Source organism: Schistocerca serialis, chromosome 2 (genome assembly GCF_023864345.2).
Source record: "Schistocerca serialis cubense isolate TAMUIC-IGC-003099 chromosome 2, iqSchSeri2.2, whole genome shotgun sequence".
Lineage (NCBI taxonomy): Eukaryota > Metazoa > Arthropoda > Insecta > Orthoptera > Acrididae > Schistocerca > Schistocerca serialis.
Window position 1 is genome coordinate 1,089,600,844 of NC_064639.1, and position 19,331 is coordinate 1,089,620,174.

Consider the following 19,331-nt stretch of genomic DNA (forward strand, 5'->3'; position numbering starts at 1 on the left):
TTAAGTAGTTCTAAGTTCTAGGGGACTGATGACCTCAGCAGTTAAGTCCCATAGTGCTCAGAGCCATATGAACCATATATGGCTCAGCGATGTCGGAGATTTGATGTTTTACCGAATTCCCGATATTCACGGTATGTCCGTGAAATTGTCGAACGTGAAGATCCCCACTTCATCGCTTCCTCGGAGATGCTTGTACCATCGTTCGTGTGCCGACTATAACACCAAACTCACTGAAATCTTGATAACCTGCCATTACAGCAGCATTAACCGGTCTAACAACTGCGCCAGACACTTGTTTTATATAGGCGTTGCCCGCCGCAGCACCGTATTCTGCTTGTTTACATAGCTCTGTATTTGAATACGCGTGAGTATAGCAGTTTCTTTTTCGTTTCAGTGTAAACGTAATATCTTGACAAACCATTCGAGTCGTTTGATATAACGATGGAGAAAAGTAAATAATACAGTTTATTAGCAGTTTACTATTCGATGCAATTGAACAGCTTGAATGACTGTCTACTTGATCAGACGTTGTGTTGGTGAGTAAGTAAACATTACTTTTATTGGAGTTTAGTTTATCTAAATTACATTACCAACAATTCTTTCTAATGTATAATGTGTCAATAATATCCTGAGAGGTTTGGAACTCTCATTCCAAGCAGTGTTGGCTGCCATATTCCAGTAACAATAGTATACAGTAAAATGTGAGTGCGATTAATACCGACAAGAGCGTGTGATAAGTTACCTTGCAAGAGGTAATTGTCTGACGCTATAGCAGTAGATCTAAGCTGTGAAGTACTGGAGACATTGAGTAAATTTTCTTAGTAACGGTTGTCGCTGAGTTGTAGTTTTCTAACTCTAATGGAAAGCTTTAATAGTATTACTCACACGTATATTACCCATGTCACTTTATTCAGAGGATCCAGAAAATATTAAAGAGAAAATTTCTAGGATAAAATTCAAGACTATATAAATTTCTGATAATTTAAAGCATCGTATTTATAAGTACGATTGTTACGCCGTATCGTTGAAGTGGAGATGACTGAGGTGACATCAGAACACAAACTCTTTTTGCTGAACCATAGGAGCCTTCTTAAAGTGAAGGATCGGAGACACGTCCCGCGAAGAGCACCACCTTCGTCTTTTGATCCAGTATGTAGAATAGGAATGGATGGTTCGCCCTGAAGATGATTGGTGGTGGTGGTGTGTGTTGTATGGAAGTTCCGCCAACGATAACAGCTGCAACAGATAAATTTTATGAGATTACGCGCAATGCAGTAACTGTTTGCAATTTATTTACACTCATTCTTCATTTTCTTAGGTGTTCCGCAATTAACGCAGTACTTTGTTTGCAGTTATGACTGCGTTTTAACCGTTAGTGGAGAGATGATATTGCTGCCTTACATCTAAGTGTTTTAGTCATGCTATTGTACATTTAAGGAATTGTGATTGCTGGTATGCAAGTTGCAGCGTACGGTATTAATGGGGTTAAGTAAGCTCAAGCGACGTTTTGGTAGGTAGTCATGAATGTTAGTGCCATGTCGACCTCCACTGAAATTAATGACCTCGGGATCTGCTCCAAGAGAGAACGGCTACTGATTGTGATCGCAGGAAATTCGAATGAAACACTGTAGGGGACATGGCTCTGCCACCACCAGCTTATTCTCTAACAATAGTGGATACAGTGTGTGTACAGTGAGTTGCTTGGGGTTAGGTTGTTGGGGGAGGAAACCAGACAGCGTGGTCATCGGTCTCATCGGATTAGGGAAGGACGGGGAAGGAAGCCAGTCGTGCCCTTTCAAAGGAACCATCCCGGCATTTTCCTGGAGCGATTTAGGGAAATCACGGAAAACCTTAATCAGGATGACCGGACGCGGGATTGAGCCGTCGTCCTCCCGAATGCGAGTCCAGTGTGCAAGCCACTGCGCCACCTCGGTCGGTAGTCAGCTACTTCTTGTGTAGTTCGCCCACATCTGTTTAATGCGGAAACTCGTAGCACGTGACGCCACAGTTCCAAAATTGGTCGCAACATTATGTGGTGTCATTTGAAGAAAGTGCACCGCCGACATTTGCTTCTCCAAGCGTCACACTGCCGCCGACGCGCCGCAGCTAAGACGGTGTTCGTTGTTGTGTCGTTGTCTTGGACTCCTTATCTTGTGCACAGTGGTGAATCCGCCATATGGATCGCGAGTAGCCTCGATCTGTTCACCTGCTTGCTGTAAACCGTAATAAACCATACTGCAGTAATGGCGGTGATGACCAGCGTAACATGGTGAGTTGCCGGCCGAAGTGGCCGCGCGGTTCTGGCGCTGCAGTCTGGAACCGCGAGACCGCTACGGTCGCAGGTTCGAATCCTGCCTCGGGCATGGATGTGTGTGATGTCCTTAGGCTAGTTAGGTTTAACTAGTTCTAAGTTCTAGGGGACTAATGACCTCAGCAGTTGAGTCCCATAGTGCTCAGAGCCATTTGAACATGGTGAGTCGTCGGCCATATTATGCTCTAAGAGACGTTCGGGTGCTCCCTCTCAATCACTTTATTTGGTCGTGCGCGCTGTGTGACATGATACATTGCCCGTGCCGTCGCCATTCGAACTGCTGGTAGGGCTATTCGGACGTAACTGAGGTCTACATAAGAGACAACAATGTAAAAGAGTGAGTGGTGAAGAGGGGAGGGGGGGAGGTATTGTATCGTCACAGGGGGCGTGAGGGAGGCCTGCACCAATTCCTCTGATAACAAACCCGTCAAACGGTCCGGACGGCGGCGTGCTTACAAATAGAGCGACGCCCTCTCATAAACATGGGTAAGACCAAGATCTTCCCGATCAGGTGATAGGAGGAGAGTTTCATACTTGATCTTGAAAGGCATACCTGAACTCACAAAGGAACCAAAAGCCTCATGACGCCAAATATTGTTGACATAATGAGTCCTTTGATGGATATCCAGTGAGTCTAGCTAACTGCAGGTAGTCCCTGTCCGGACATCTCGTAAAATTCGTTGTTGGTCGCGAGCAGCGGTGCGTCGAACATCGTCAGTGAAATCGGCCCTGAGGCTTTTCGTGATATCTCTGACCTGTAGGGGGTGACACAGTCAACAGGAAGACCGACCCCGATATTCATCGAAATTGATTTGGTGATGCTGATACCACTACACGAGACCATGACATATGTAGCGACGTCATCCCAGCGTTCCCAGAGCTGTCGCCGTCGCAGATGAGAATCACCAGGTCGTTAGCAAACGCTTTACATCTAAATGTGTGACCTCGTACTGTCATACCTGTTGCTGAAGTTGGTTCGAACACAGATCGCTGGAAGAACGTAAAGTACCTAGCGACTGGAAGAAAGCGCAGGTCGTTCCCATTTTCAAGAAGGGTCATAAATCAGATGCGAATAATTATAGGCCTATTTCGCTTACGTCAATCTGTTGTAGAATAATGGAACATGTTTTGTGTTCTCGTATTATGACGTTCTTAGATAATACAAATCTCCTTCATCATAACCAACATGGATTCCGCAAACAGAGATCATGTGAAACTCAGCTCGCCCTATTTGCCCAAGAAATTCACAGTGCCGTAGACACTGGCGAGCAGATTGATGCCGTATTCCTGGACTTCAGGAAGGCATTTGATACGGTTCCGCACTTACGTTTAGTGAAAAAAATACGAGCTTACGGAATATCGGACCAGGTTTGTGATTGGATTCAGGATTTCCTAGAAGAAAGAACACAACATGTCATTCTTAACGGTTCAAAATCTGCAGATGTAGAGGTAATTTCGGGAGTACCGCAGGGAAGCGTGATAGGACCTTTATTGTTTACAATATACATAAATGACTTAGTTGACAACATCGGTAGCTCCGTGAGGCTATTTGCAGATGACACGGTTGTCTACAAGAAAGTAGCAACATCAGAAGACCTGCAGAGGATTAATGCATGGTGCGACAGCTGGCAGCTTTCCCTAAACGTAGATAAATGTAATATAATGCGCATACATAGGGGCAGAAATCCATTCCAGTACGATTTGCCATAGGTGGTAAATCATTGGAAGCGGTAACGACCGTAAAATACTTAGGAGTTACTATCCGGAGCGATCTGAAGTGGAATGATCACATAAAACAAATAGTGGGAAAAGCAGGCGCCAGGTTGAGATTCATAGGAAGAATTCTAAGAAAATGTGACTCATCGACGAAAGAAGTAGCTTACAAAACGCTTGTTCGTCCGATTCTTGAGTATTGCTCATCAGTATGGGACCCTTACCAGGTTGGGTTAATAGAAGAGATAGACATGATCCAGCGAAAAGCAGCGCGATTCGTCATGGGGACATTTAGTCAGCGCGAGAGCGTTACGGAGATGCTGAACAAGCTCCAGTGGCGGACACTTCAAGAAAGGCGTTACGCAATACGGAGAGGTTTATTATCGAAATTACGAGAGAGCACATTCCGGGAAGAGATGGGCAACATATTACTACCGCCCACATATATCTCGCGTAATGATCACAACGAAAAGATCCGAGAAATTAGAGCAAATACGGAGACTTACAAGCAGTCGTTCTTCCCACGCACAATTCGTGAATGGAACAGGGAAGGGGGGATCAGATAGTGGTACAATAAGTACCCTCCGCCACACACCGTAAGGTGGCTCGCGGAGTATAGATGTAGATGTAGATGTAGATGTAGAGCAATGTAGACAGAGGGCAGCCTTGGCATACCATCGAGAAGTCGTGAGGGGCAGCGTAGTTGGTTCGTGGACGATCATCTTGCAGTTAGCGCAGTGGAGGAGTCGAATCACGACAGCGATGAATGACAACGGGTATCGCATATGTCGGAGAACCGCTTCCAAATAGTCACAGTCCATGCGATCGAAAGCTTGACCGAAGTCAATTGACGCCAATGCACCGTTCAGACGACGCGAAGAAGTCGCGTTATATACTGAGCGCTGGTTGAATGTAATTGTCACCTCCTAGTGACGTTTCATCGCGTGAAATATCCCGTTTTAAGATCTGGTGTTTACGTATCACCAACAGTGTGCAAAAGATATTGACATCTCAGTTCAGGAGCATCAGCGCATCTATGACGCAGCGGACGGTTTGTGAAATGATATCATCATCCCTTCCGCAATAGTCGAACAGAGGGCCACTTCTGTAGGTTGTACACTCCTGGAAATGGAAAAAAGAACACATTGACACCGGTGTGTCAGACCCACCATACTTGCTCCGGACACTGCGAGAGGGCTGTACAAGCAATGATCACACACACGGCACAGCGGACACACCAGGAACCGCGGTGTTGGCCGTCGAATGGCGCTAGCTGCGCAGCATTTGTGCACCGCCGCCGTCAGTGTCAGCCAGTTTGCCGTGGCATACGGAGCTCCATCGCAGTCTTTAACACTGGTAGCATGCCGCGACAGCGTGGACGTGAACCGTATGTGCAGTTGACGGACTTTGAGCGAGGGCGTATAGTGGGCATGCGGGAGGCCGGGTGGACGTACCGCCGAATTGCTCAACACGTGGGGCGTGAGGTCTCCACAGTACATCGATGTTGTCGCCAGTGGTCGGCGGAAGGTGCACGTGCCCGTCGACCTGGGACCGGACCGCAGCGACGCACGGATGCACGCCAAGACCGTAGGATCCTACGCAGTGCCGTGGGGGACCGCACCGCCACTTCCCAGCAAATTAGGGACGCTGTTGCTCCTGGGGTATCGGCGAGGACCATTCGCAACCGTCTCCATGAAGCTGGGCTACGGTCCCGCACACGTTAGGCCGTCTTCCGCTCACGCCCCAACATCGTGCAGCCCGCCTCCAGTGGTGTCGCGACAGGCGTGAATGGAGGGACGAATGGAGACGTGTCGTCTTCAGCGATTAGAGTCGCTTCTGCCTTGGTGCCAATGATGGTCGTATGCGTGTTTGGCGCCGTGCAGGTGAGCGCCACAATCAGGACTGCATACGACCGAGGCACACAGGGCCAACACCCGGCATCATGGTGTGGGGAGCGATCTCCTACACTGGCCGTGCACCACTGGTGATCGTCGAGGGGACACTGAATAGTGCACGGTACATCCAAACCGTCATCGAACGCATCGTTCTACCATTCCTAGACCGGCAAGGGAACTTGCTGTTCCAACAGGACAATGCACGTCCGCATGTATCCCGTGCCACCCAACGTGCTCTAGAAGGTGTAAGTCAACTACCCTTAGGCCAGCAAGATCTCCGGATCTGTCCCCCATTGAGCATGTTTGGGACTGGATGAAGCGTCGTCTCACGCGGTCTGCACGTCCAGCAAGAACGCTGGTCCAACTGAGGCGCCAGGTGGAAATGGCATGGCAAGCCGTTCCACAGGACTACATCCAGCATCTCTACGATCGTCTCCATGGGAGAATAGCAGCCTGCATTGCTGCGAAAGGTGGATATACACTGTACTAGTGCCGACATTGTGCATGCTCTGTTGCCTGTGTCTATGTGCCTGTGGTTCTGTCAGTGTGATCATGTGATGTATCTGACCCCAGGAATGTGTCAATAAAGTTTCCCTTTCCTGGGACAATGAATTCACGGTGTTCTTATTTCAATTTCCAGGAGTGTAGTTGCAGACAGACATCCCTCCATCGGATGGCTAATAAATGTTGAAAAGTCCTGTAAATGCTAACGGGACACTGTCAAGGCTCGGAGACTTATTTGCCGCCCCTTTACCAATGGCATCTATCACTTCCTTTTCTGAAATTTCTTCTAGCAAAGCAGCAACCATCGCTTGGCTAATGGTGCTGTAAATCGTCTGAGAAACGTCTGCTAACGCCATTGGATCGGGAGTCTGAGCTTAGCAAAATAATAGTCGTGGAATGCGGTGGCTATGTCATGTTATGAGGATAAGAGGAGATGCAACGACCGTCCCTCCCGTTGATTGAGTGTATCAGCGCTCTTCGGAGCTCTTCGGGCCGCTTCGGCGTCATTTACGTTCATAAAGTAAATAGATGGTAGCCGGGCGCTCACTTGTTGTCCTGTCCTGCGTCCCCGATCGGACTACCGCCCACACTCGGTGGCGTCGCATGTCGACGACGATCTAAGCCAGGACCGGCCAAACGCTGCACAGTGTGCAGACGTGCGGAAGTGCTGCACATGTGCACACGTGTGCGACAGCGACATCTGTTATTAGACATGTGTCCTAAATGAACGGCGGCGGCTCCACTTCCCTGTTTATGCGGTACAAGCAAGAGCGCAACATACCCAGTCTCGTTTACCCCTGGCGACCGTAACCTTAACAGAGAAGTACTGAGAAATGGCAGGTACTGTGAAAAAGCAAAGGACGCGAGATCTATGTACTCAGTCGTTTAAAAACGACTGGGAACTGCAATTATTTTTTGTATCCGTTGGTGAAAACTCACAGTGTTTGCTGTGCCGCCGAATAATAGGCGGCCAGCGTAAGTTTTCAATTGAAAGACACTACAATACATATCAAAAAGACGAGTGTAGTGTACTCAACAGTGAAGAACGGCAAGCAAAATTAAATGTCCTTAAGAAAATGGATGAGACACATCGCCTCAATTATCATTTCTCATGACCAGTGATAAACGTGTCTGGATTTATTCCTTTCATAATTAAAAATTGTTGTTTACTAACTGTGCATTATTGCCTCATTCTGCTCCATGTTACATTATTATCGGGAATGTTGGTCATTAAACCGATTGTTCCAATGTATACTTACATTTTTTTTTTAAATGTGTGAAGGGCTACGCTCAGCTGAAGTCTATAAAACGTAACATTCATCTAATTGTCGTTTAGTATGCAGATTTCAGACGGAGCTGATGAAAGATGTAGCAGTAATGGTACAGGTGATCATCGAGAGGTCTGCGGTTATCATTCTGTTCAGAGGTCAGTGAGACAGATATTATGTGGGTGTAACCGAGGGCACCGAGAATTAGTTACAGGCAATCTTGCATTAGTTTAATGTTATTTGAAATCATGAATAAGGTTCGTTGGAAGTCGCTAAGTGCTCTCTTTCTTAAATACTAGGTCAAAAACATTACGCATATTTACGTGCCATCAGTCAAGCTGCCTTAATAAAAACCCACGGTTGTTAACTGTATTACTTGTCTTACTGGGTTAAATTGTTAACATAAAAGTAGACGTCGCAATGAGTAGACTGTGACAGTATTTTAAATGTTGAATACGCGAAATACCATCCCACGGTTGGCTTGCAAGTTGTGGAAAGAGCACTAGAAAGCGCCGGTAGAGAGTATCCCAGCAAGTGGATAAAGCGACATCTGTGCGTAGAAACATGCACTACATGCACGCTGACGGCTGCGGCGTGCACGCTGTGACCCGGAAGTTGCACATGCGCAGGAGCACAGCACGCGTGCAGAATTTCTGGCCGGTCCTGATCTAAGCCTTGGTACGGCGAGTAGCCGTTTGTCCTTCCGGAGATGACGCCATAGTATTGCAGTCCCGCAGTACCTTGTAACGGAAACCAAGCGTACGTCTGCGTCAGGCTGCGTGGTCTCGACCAAAGCTTATCAACGTTCGTCGTAGGGGCAGTTCCGCGCTGTCCAACAACCAGGCCGGCGGCTACGGCCGAGCGGTTCTAGGCGCTTCAGTCTGGAACCGCGCGACCGCTACTGTCGCAAGTTCGAATCCTGCCTCGGGCATGGATGTGTGTGAAGTCCTTAGGTTAGTTAGGTTTAAGTAGTTCTAAGTTCTAGGGGACTGATGACCTCGTATGTTAAGTTCCATAGTACTCAGAGCCATCTGAACCAACAACCAGCGGATCGTCGTTGTGTTCACCATATGCAGGTCCCAGATTAGAGTCCCGACTTGCGGTCATGGATTGTGTCGAGGGAGCTGATCTTTGGATGCCAGGACACAACTCAAGACACCCCCAAATGTTAAATGGTCGCGGTGGCCTTGGAAGAGCGGCGTGATTTCTTCCGCAAAGAAATGTGAACATATCCGCACGACAAGGTACGTAGACTTTGATAAGCCTAACATCCAGCGCTGTGAATGGCATTCCTTAAGCATTGGGGTGACATTGAATGCCACCCGCCACTATTCCTTCCTGTAGAATTATTGAGATACCGCTACCTGTGGGAGAGATGTGCGAGACGTATGTGTCATAGCCGTAGATGCCTGCGAAGTCGTCGACGTGTACTTCCTGAACAAAGCCCGCCTGCTTAACTGAATGGTAACAATGGCACACAATCATATCATAGTCGCAACACGATACGTATGAAGTCTGTCCATCGAACGCAAGTTGTCCATTAGCATCAAAGTAACTGGTGTGAGCGTGTTACGTCAGGGTGACACGTCGCGGTCACCGACAGTGTCAAGAGATCAACACTGATGAACTGTGTGGGTGCGTTATATCAGACTGACTCACCGCGGTCACCGGCAATGTTAAGAAATCAACACCGATGGAGTGTGTGGGCGCATTATATCATGGTGATTCTACGCGGTCACAAACAGTGTCAAGGGATCGACGCTGATGGAGTGAAATCCCTTGCGTGGTGTCCGACACGACGTGCAGTGCGTTTTCTTCACAATCGTCCGCCCAGATGCCAAGACACACCGTCGACTGCTGGTGGGATATCTCAGCTGCGGCCCTTGGTGCAGACTCCACAGTTATTACATGTTGATAATCTGTGGTGGATATCTCCATGCGATCCTACGTTACAGAGGGAACGGAGAAACTGAAGCTGTCACCAATACGGACTACAGGGTGTGCTGCTCTGTGGTGCCGTCACCACCACGGAACTCGCCTCCGTTTCTTGTGCCTTCGCTGGGAACGCTGTTTGCCGACTTATGTTTCAGTATCCGAATAGGGCTGGATCTCTTTGATTGCCCTGCTGTCGGAAAGAAAAACTGCAGTCAGCACTGCCCGTGCGTCAACACCCATCTTCTCATCCGTACCTTCCCACAAGGTCGAACACTGATTGTCTTCTGAAGTGGGCGCCTTCATACTGAATGAGTTTAGTATTTCCAACTTCACTATGTTCATCCTGTCTGGAGCGTCTGTCTGACAAGTAGGTTAACTTTGTATGGTGATGCCGGCGAGCAACCTCTGCATAATTGTGAGGGCGGGTCGTGATCCTAGGAGGAGTAGCCAGAACCACGCTGCTGCTAGGGTCGCAGGTTCGAATCCTGACTCGGGCATGGACATGTGTGATGTCCTTAGGTTGGTTAGGTTTAAGTAGTTCCGAGTTCTAGGGGACTGATGACCTCAGATGTTGAGTCCCATAGTGCGTAGAGCCATTTTTTGAACCTAGGAGGAGTCACAGTTTCGCCTGTTGGGATTTGAGCAAGTCGCCATTGTAAACACACCGACCTGATGTTTCCTTCTTGGCCACAAACGGAGCTTGTACGTGGCTGTCCATCATACATACTAATCGCCATACAGCCGCCGATGACGAGTTAGGAAGGCACGTGTTTACTCAAGCCAGTTTTAATCTGCAGTGCCATGTTGATGAGCAGGTATGTTGTAAAAGTGTTCCATGTTTTGACCACGTGGCTGACCACTTTGCTCTAAGGTTGGAATGACGTGGTGACTACATTCGCACTGCGAACGGGAATTCGAAAACTTGTAACTTGTGGAAGCTAAACGCCAACATCGCCATGTAGACGACACTGCTCGTAAAAAAGGAGGTGGATACCGATTATGTCCTGTGCATCAATTTTAAAGTCGTCACATATGAAGCGTTCAACTTCAAAAGCTCGGGACCATGCGTGATTGGGTTGAAACTTATAGTTGTGTGTATGTGTGGTGTGTGTGTGTGTGTGTGTGTGTGTGTGTGTGAGAGAGAGAGAGAGAGAGAGAGAGAGAGAGAGAGAGTGAGGGGGCGCGCGAGCACCATGTTACGTCAGCTGTGATGGACTATGAATAAGTGGGATAGAAGCAGAAGACGACAGCGCGCACACGCGACACCATGAAGAGGACGTAAACAGCAAGTCCGCGCCGCTCCACTGCCGAAGGCTGACTGTTCCAAATTCAAATGGCTCTGAGCACTATGGGACTTGACATCTGAGGTCATCAGTCCCCTAGAACTTAGAACTACTTAAACCTAACTAACCTGAGCACATCACACACATCCATGCCCGAGGGAGGATTCGAACCTGCGACCGTAGCGGTCGAGCGGTTCCAGACTGAAGCGCCTAGAACCGCTTGGCCACAACCGCCGGCACTGACTGTACCATTAGGTTTCACGACCAGAATCAAACTTCCGTATGTCTTTAACCTTGCGTCTTCAACCAGTACTCGCTCTTACCTTTTGTATATTCCTTCGCACAAACGAAAAAATGGCTGACATCGAAATAAGTGTCCAAGGAATAGAAAAGCAGCTGGAATCACTCAACAGAGGAAAGTCCACTCGACCTGACGGGATACCAATTCGATTCTACGCAGAGTACGCGAAAGAACTTGCCCCCCTTCTAACAGCTGTGTACCGCAAGTCTCTAGAGGAACGGAGGGTTCCAAATGATTGGAAAAGAGCACAGATAGTCCCAGTCTTCAAGAAGGGTCGTCGAGCAGATGCGCAAAACTATAGACCTGACGTCGATCTGTTGTAGAATTTTAGAACATGTTTTTTGCTCGAGTATCATGTCGTTTTTGGAAACCCAGAATCTACTATGTAGGAATCAACATGGATTCCGGAAACAGCGATCGTGTGAGACCCAACTCGCTTTATTTGTTCATGAGACCCAGAAAATATTAGATACAGGCTCCCAGGTAGATGCTATTTTTCTTGACTTTCGGAAGGCGTTCGATACAGTTCCGCACTGTCGCCTGATAAACAAAGTAAGAGCCTACGGAGTATCAGACCAGCTGTGTGGCTGGATTGAAGAGTTTTTAGCAAACAGAACACAGCATGTTGTTATCAATGGACAGACGTCTACAGACGTTAAAGTAACCTCTGGCGTGCCACAGGGGAGTGTTATGGGACCATTGCTTTTCACAATATATATAAATGACCTAGTAGATAGCGTCGGAAGTTCCATGCGGCTTTTCGCGGATGATGCTGTAGTATACAGAGAAGTTGCAGCATTAGAAAATTGTAGCGAAATGCAGGAAGATCTGCAGTGGATAGGCACTTGGTGCAGTGAGTGGCAACTGACCCTTAACATAGACAAATGTAATGTATTGCGAATACATAGAAAGAAGGATCCTTTATTGTATGATTATATGATAGCGGAACAAACACTGGTAGCAGTTACTTCTGTAAAATATCTGGGAGTATGCGTGCGGAACGATTTGAAGTGGAATGATCATATAAAATTAATTGTTGGTAATGCGGGTACCAGATTGAGATTCATTGGGAGAGTGCTTAGAAAATGTAGTCCATCAACAAAGGAGGTGGCTTACAAAACACTCGTTCTACCTATACTTGAGTATTGCTCATCAGTGTGGAATCCGTACCAGATCGGTCGGACGGAGGAGATAGAGAAGATCCAAAGAAGAGCGGCCCGTATCGTCACAGGGTTATTTGGTAACCGTGATAGCGTTACGGAGATGTTTAATAAACTCAAGTGGCAGACTCTGCAAGAGAGACGCTCTGCATCGCGGTGTAGCTTGCTCGCCAGGTTTCGAGAGGGTGCGTTTCTGGATGAGGTATCGAATATATTGCTTCCCCCTACTTATACCTCCCGAGGAGATCAGGAATGTAAAATTAGAGAGATTCGAGCGCGCACGGAGGCTTTCAGACAGTCGTTCTTTCCGCGAACCATACGCGACTGGAACAGGAAAGGGAGGTAATGACAGTGGCACGTAAAGTGCCCTCCGCCACACACCGTTGGGTGGCTTGCGGAGTATAAATGTAGATGTAGATGTACTTCGAGACATTTTATTGAAAGTCGCTTGGTCGGTGTAGGCTGATAAATACGATATGTTGTCAATATTCGCAACCGAAAGTAAATTTCATATATTTCACAATGGCTTTAGTTGACCAATGCATGTTCATCCGGACATGCTCGCATGTCCGAAGGAACATTGCATCCTATTTCTAAAATATCACAGGCACTGCAGTATCGTATTAGCTAACATCTTACGCTGCGCCTTCCATTGTTCAAATGCTCAGCAGGTGGTTGTTTCCCCTTCACTCTGTCTTCACTATTGTAGTCTACAATCGACATTTCACCAAACACAGCAACAAATGGGCTAGCCATTCTCACACTGTTGTTGTAAAATTTACTTGTGTTGCGACACAAGCGTTTTGTAGCCTGAGAACCTCAGTATTACAATTTGCATTCCTTGTGCAGTTTTAGAACTATTCTGAAATTTTATTTCTTCATTTTACCTACAGCCCAGTGGGATAGTAACGGCTAAAAGCGGAAATCTTGTCCGCTCTTTCACCAAGACACATTTAAGTTTCCTGTCTATTTACCTGAACATTATTTTAACTGACAGTCTAATATTTCTCTTGTAGCTTGTAAAATGGTTCAAATGGCTCTAAACACTATGGTACATAACATCTAAGGTCATCAGGCCCCTAGACTCCTACTTAAACCTAACTAACCTAAGGGCATCACATACATCCATGCCCGGGGCAGGATTCGAACCTGTGACCGTAGCAGCAGCGCGGTTCCGGTGGACTGAAGCGCCTAGAACCGTAGAACCGCCTTTTCTCCCCCCCCCCCCCCCCCAATTCGTTGATGATCGTTGTGTTTGGTCGTTGAGGGCGTCACATGACGTCCGTTCAAGTTCGTTTGTTGATCCTTCCACTCAGTTTTTTTTTTTATTACAGAGGCCAACCAGCTCTCTGACCGAACACGCTGAGCTACCGTGCCGGGGCCGGCTACAGAGGCCGGCTTGTAGCTTGTACCTTCTATCTTGGCGTTACCTGTATTTTTAAAATTTGTGAAAAGTCTTATGTTTAATAAATATGAGCCATCAAACAAAGTAATCAATGAGTAGCCGTGAACTGTCATCACCTGCTAACACGTATTAATTCTTCTGTCAACCTCAGAATGTTTCATTCTATCTTCGATATCTTTCACGTCAAGAATCTGCGTAGTGACCTTGTTAGGCTATAACGATTCTGCAGAATAATTTCCAGATCCCTCCCCGTTATTTCAGTACTACTCTCCGCGCTTTCAACCACCCATCAATCATTTCACTATACATTATTGTGGCATAATTAACTGTATAAAGTGTAAAGTAATTTATTCATTCCCTGTTGAATGGTTTCTAATAATAGCTATAACATCTCTTCCATTTGTTTGTAATTAGTCATTAGATTTCCCTCGACACATTCGTCGTGCTTCCTGCATCTTGTACATTCGGACAAAACATATCAACTTGAAACTTTCTGTCTGATTGAAACTATATGCCAGACCAGGATTCGAACTCGCGACCTTTGCCTTTCTGCAACAAGTGCTCCACAGACTTTTTTTTTTTTTTTTTTTGGTCGAGGCAGGCATCACATGACACCCGTTCAAGTTCATCGTTAATTCCTTCACTCAGGTTTTTTTTTTTTTTTTTTTTTTTAATTACAGGGGCATCCAGTCCTCTGAGCGAAAACGCTGAGCTACTGTGCCGGCGACATAGCTACCCAAACATGACACACACACCCTCACAGCTTCACTTCCACGTGTACATCATCTCCTTGTTACAGGAGTGCTGGTCCAGAAAGTTTCGCAGGAGAACTTCTGTGGGGTCTGGAAGCTAAGAGATGAGGTACTGGCGGAAGTACAGCTCTGAGGATACGTCGCGATTCGTGCTTGGATAGCTCACTCGGAACAGCACTTTGCCACGAGTCTCGGTCCAGCACACAGTTTTAATCTACCAGGAAGTTTCATACCAGCGTACACTGCACTGCAGAGTGTGGATTTCACTCTATCAGTATTATCAACTTGCCCACCGAATTGTATGATCTGTGTGTTACTACTAAACATGCTTCTAGGGTAAGTATGTTGGGCAGTGCTTATCTCAACAAAATACGAATAAAATCACAATGATAAAAATATGTTGGCTTCCGCGACCTGTGTCAGTCACGTTAAAGTCCTTTTGGATGTACTCCTGGGACGTCTTAAAAAATACTTAAAATACTAACATTAATCGACATTTTGGCAGATCTGCAGAAACCTTCAACAGGGACCTCTGAGGGGATCGCTGCAACACAGCCGAAATGCTGACTTATTTTATTATTTTTTCACTTCAAGTGTTTTGTAAGAAGATGTCGTGGCAGTAATCTCAGATGGGTTTTAATAAAAAGAATCTGAGCTACCTATAAATAGCCAGAGCTCTCGATTTTCTGAACTTCTTTTTTTTCTGAGTCAGACAATACTGACGTAAAGGCAATTTCATACTAACCGAAAACATTAATATCGTTATTCAGCAACAAGAGCGTCACGTGTAGCCGAGTGTCTTCTTCGGCAGCAAATTATTTAAGTGAGCGAGGTGTTGCAGTGGCTAGCACTTGTATTCTGGAGGATGACGTTTCAATTCTTCTCCTGATTTAAGGTTTTCCGCGGTTTCTCTAAATCACTCCAGCCAACTACCGGGATGGTTTCTTTGGAAAGGCACTGCCGATTTCCTTACCCGTCCGTTACTAATCTGAGCTCATGCTCCGTCTCTAAGGAACTCGTTAAACCTTAATCTTCCTGCCTTCCTTTTCCAGATTACTCACCAGTAGCAGCAGCAGCCTCTGTACCTTCTTCGTTAACCTCGATGAAAGCCTTGTGCAGTACTTGGTCCACTTTAAGTCCCTCTTTGGCGATTTCAGAAAAATTTGCGGCATCACCGAACAATGAAGTCATGCCGAGCTGAAATTAAATGACGAAAAGTTTTAAGCAAAGTTTCTTGTATATTCACAGTATTTTCCTAATATATCTGTGACAATAGTAGCAAACAACAGTTCCATACAAATTCAGTTGACAAATTTGACTATTATGTCTCTAATAGAGGCACATAAATAGGTAACGTCTCGAGCTTTTGGGACAAAGATACAATGCAAACATAATTGTAGCCGACGAATTATTCGGTTTGGATTTGCTACTTGACGACAAACTGCAGGAAACAATCCCTTATAAATAGCAAAAAAGATCGTGTGGGCACATGGCCGGAAACACGTCCAAGGGAAATACGTCCAGTTGAAGACAAAGATAAAAGATCTTTCACCGTGTGAATTTCATTGATTGAAAGAACGCATGAGACTGCACGAGACAAATGGGAATATTCTCTTGTACAACAGTTTTAGCTCAGCACTCATGCAAGTAAGAGCGACTGTTACTATAATTTGCACTACCCACATTCAGCTATTTATCAAGGTCTTCAACTACCCACCTACATTTACTTTTCAACGTCACCATCCAAAAACACATGTAGATTTTCTGAAATAGCTGACTGTTTAGGGTTTTTTTGGCAGGGTTACACAAAAAAGTAGTTGAAAGTGGGTAGTTGGATGAGTTATAGTTGATGTCGGTAGTCGGAACTACAATAACCGTCTTTTCTTACTGTGATACTAAAACACTATACCGCCAAAAATACCCACTTGCTTGATTTATTCTCATATGTGCTTTCAGTTATTGATACTGTGCACTGTCAAAGATCGTTCATCTGCACGTTTAAGTACTATGTCCAGTAGGCTTTAATCATCATCCACTTTTATAATTGTGTCATTAATCGAAGAAGGAGACAGGTGAGGGTGGAAAAATGGTGAGGGATATGGAAGGGAGGATCAATTCCTGTATTTAAGAAAGAAAAGGTATTTTAAGCGAAGATATAGAGTATGATTGTGTATCAGAAGGAAGAAGAGATATGTTTGCGAGAAGAAACTGAATTGAAGCAATTTTGGAAGATTAAGTGGTACATGATGAAGAGTGTTCTCAGAGAGTGAGTAATAACATCTTGGGAGAACGTATTGGTGATCTTGTACTTTAACACTGTAATGTCCTTGCCCGAAAGAAATCGGATAATAAATACGAAAGTTGTTACTCAGACGCAAAGTAAATTAATAAAATTTACAGAATAGATTATTTGATTATTAGAGTTATATAAAATGTGGCTAATGTAACGCCTAAAGAAATCGGATAAAAATAGGAAAGTTGTTACTCAGATGTACAGTAAATTTAAAAAAAATTTACATAACAGGTTAGAGAGTATTAGATTTATGCGTATTCCTTAGCATTTGCAATGCTTTAGAATAATTGAGTCTCTCAAGACTAAGGTAATGTGCAGGTACCTTTGATGGGAAACCCTGTTTAAATGAACATCGCAACTACAAGAGTCCACTCAGCTTAATAACAATAAATATTCAATTGTCTCCAACAGTAATATAGACAATGAACAAAATAACAAGTTTGAACAAAACATGCAAACATCTGATAATCGCTGAAATACGGTTCTAATACTTCAGTTATATATTAGTTAATTTAATGTTTGTTCATTTTCCAGTTTATTGGATATATCCTAGCACTAACAACACGCTAAGGAAATGCAGTTCGTGTGGCATTATGGAAAACAAATGTTAATTGTGTTAATGTAAGAAGCAACTTAAATTTGTTCACGCCTGATTGAGCAACTACATCCACCTCGTCTACCAATTAACACTTAATAACAACGCAGATCAACAGCCTTAAGAACATATCATCTCCAGTCACTTGGCTTTGCTGTAACATGCATTTACTTTCAGCCCACACATCAAAAGATTCGTATTTGGTAATAAACTTGCTAAAAAAATCAGAAATTTTACTTTGAAATGTTGGAAATTTGTGGTAAGGTCTTATGGGACCAAACTGCTGAGGTCATCAATCCCTAACCTTCCACACTATTTAATCTAACTTAAACTAACTTACGCTAAGGACGACACACACACACACACACACACACACACACACACACACACACACTCATGCCCGAGGGAGGACTCGAACCTTCAATGGGGGGGAGCCATGTGGACCGTAACAAGACGCCCAATACCGCGCGGCTACCCCGTGCGGAAAATTTTACTTTGAACTCTTCCAGTGATTATCGTCTTGTACATGATAATAATTGCTGCTTCTTATCGCACAGATCTGTATTAATGTACGTTAACTAAAAAAACTGAAATCCACCTTGCGTCAATGACATTTATTACCGCTTTTGAATTAAGTTTTGAATTTATTTATTTATTTATTTACACGTCAAGTTCCTTAGGACCAAATTGGGTAGCAAATCTGCAAGGCCAAGGGAAGTGTCCATACATGAAATTAAGATATAAAAGTGATAGATAAAAATAAAATGTTCATCAACCCGAAAAAAGTCAAGCCGTAAATTTAAGTAAACGCTATCAACAATATAACACAAGAACCAACTTAATTTTTCAAGGAACTCCTCAACAGAATAGGATAAGTGACCCATAAGGAAACTTTCGATTTGAAGGTGTATAGATTACGGCTAAGATTTTTAAATTCTTGTGTTAGCTTAATGAAAATGGATGCAGCAGTATACTGCACACATTTCTACACAATAGTTAAGGAACTGTGATCCAAATGTAGGTTGGATTTTTGACGAATATCAAAAGAGTGAAAGCTGATTATTTTGGGAATACGCTGACATTGTTAACAAGAAACGACAGTAAAGAATACATATATTAAGAGGCCAGTGTCAAAATACCCAGACTAGTAAACAGGGGGGCAACAAGAGGTTCGCGAATTTACACCACATATTGCCCGAACCGCCCGTTTCTGAGCCAAAAATATCCTTTAAGAATGGGAAGACAAATTATAATACCGTACAACATAAGCGAATGAAAATAAGCAAAGCAGACTAATTTTCTTGTCGAATGATCACTTACGTCAAATACCATTCGAATAGTAGAAATGGCAGCATTACCTCTTCCAACAAGATCATGAATGTGGTCTTTCGCAACAGTTTACTATCTATCTGAACACAAGGCTCATTCTGCGAAATTAAAACGACGGTATTTGTTGAATTGTGTTTATAAACTGTAAAAAATGTGTCTTACTGTGATTTAGCGTTAGTTTATTTTCTACAAGCCATGAAATTATGTCATGAACTGCACTATTTGAAACGGAGCTAATGTTGCACACCAATGCTGTCGACCTGGACAAAGCGTTCGACGATGTCAAAAGGTACAAGATGTTCAAAATTCACGTATGCACAAGAATGAAGAGTGGAAAATAAGGCTGGACGACCAAGAACGAAGTGCTCGGATTAAGAATAGTGTGAGACAGTGATGTAATCTTTTGCTCTCCACTGTTCAATGTACACATCGAAGAAGCAATGACGGAAATTAACTGAAGGTTCAAGAATGGAATTTAAATTCAATGCGTAGTGATATTAGTGATAACATTAGCTGTTGAAATTACTGTCCTCAGTGAATGTGAAAAAGAATTACAGAATGTGGTGAATGCAATGCACAGTCCAATG

The 19,331-nt window shown here is 44.7% G+C and overlaps 1 protein-coding gene across 1 annotated transcript in view; it reads right to left on the reverse strand.

Annotated features, from left to right (window-relative positions):
• Window positions 1-671: 671 nt before the first annotated feature.
• Window positions 672-19,331, reverse strand: part of LOC126456706 (serpin B4-like) — a 69,462-nt gene continuing 50,802 nt past the window's right edge. The window contains exons 7-8 of the mRNA XM_050092446.1: window positions 15,589-15,724; window positions 672-1,236 (exon numbers count right to left, since the gene is read on the reverse strand). Coding sequence (XP_049948403.1) covers window positions 1,091-1,236; window positions 15,589-15,724 — 282 coding nt within the window. The 3' untranslated portion in view covers window positions 672-1,090. The remainder of the gene's footprint in view (window positions 1,237-15,588; window positions 15,725-19,331) is intronic.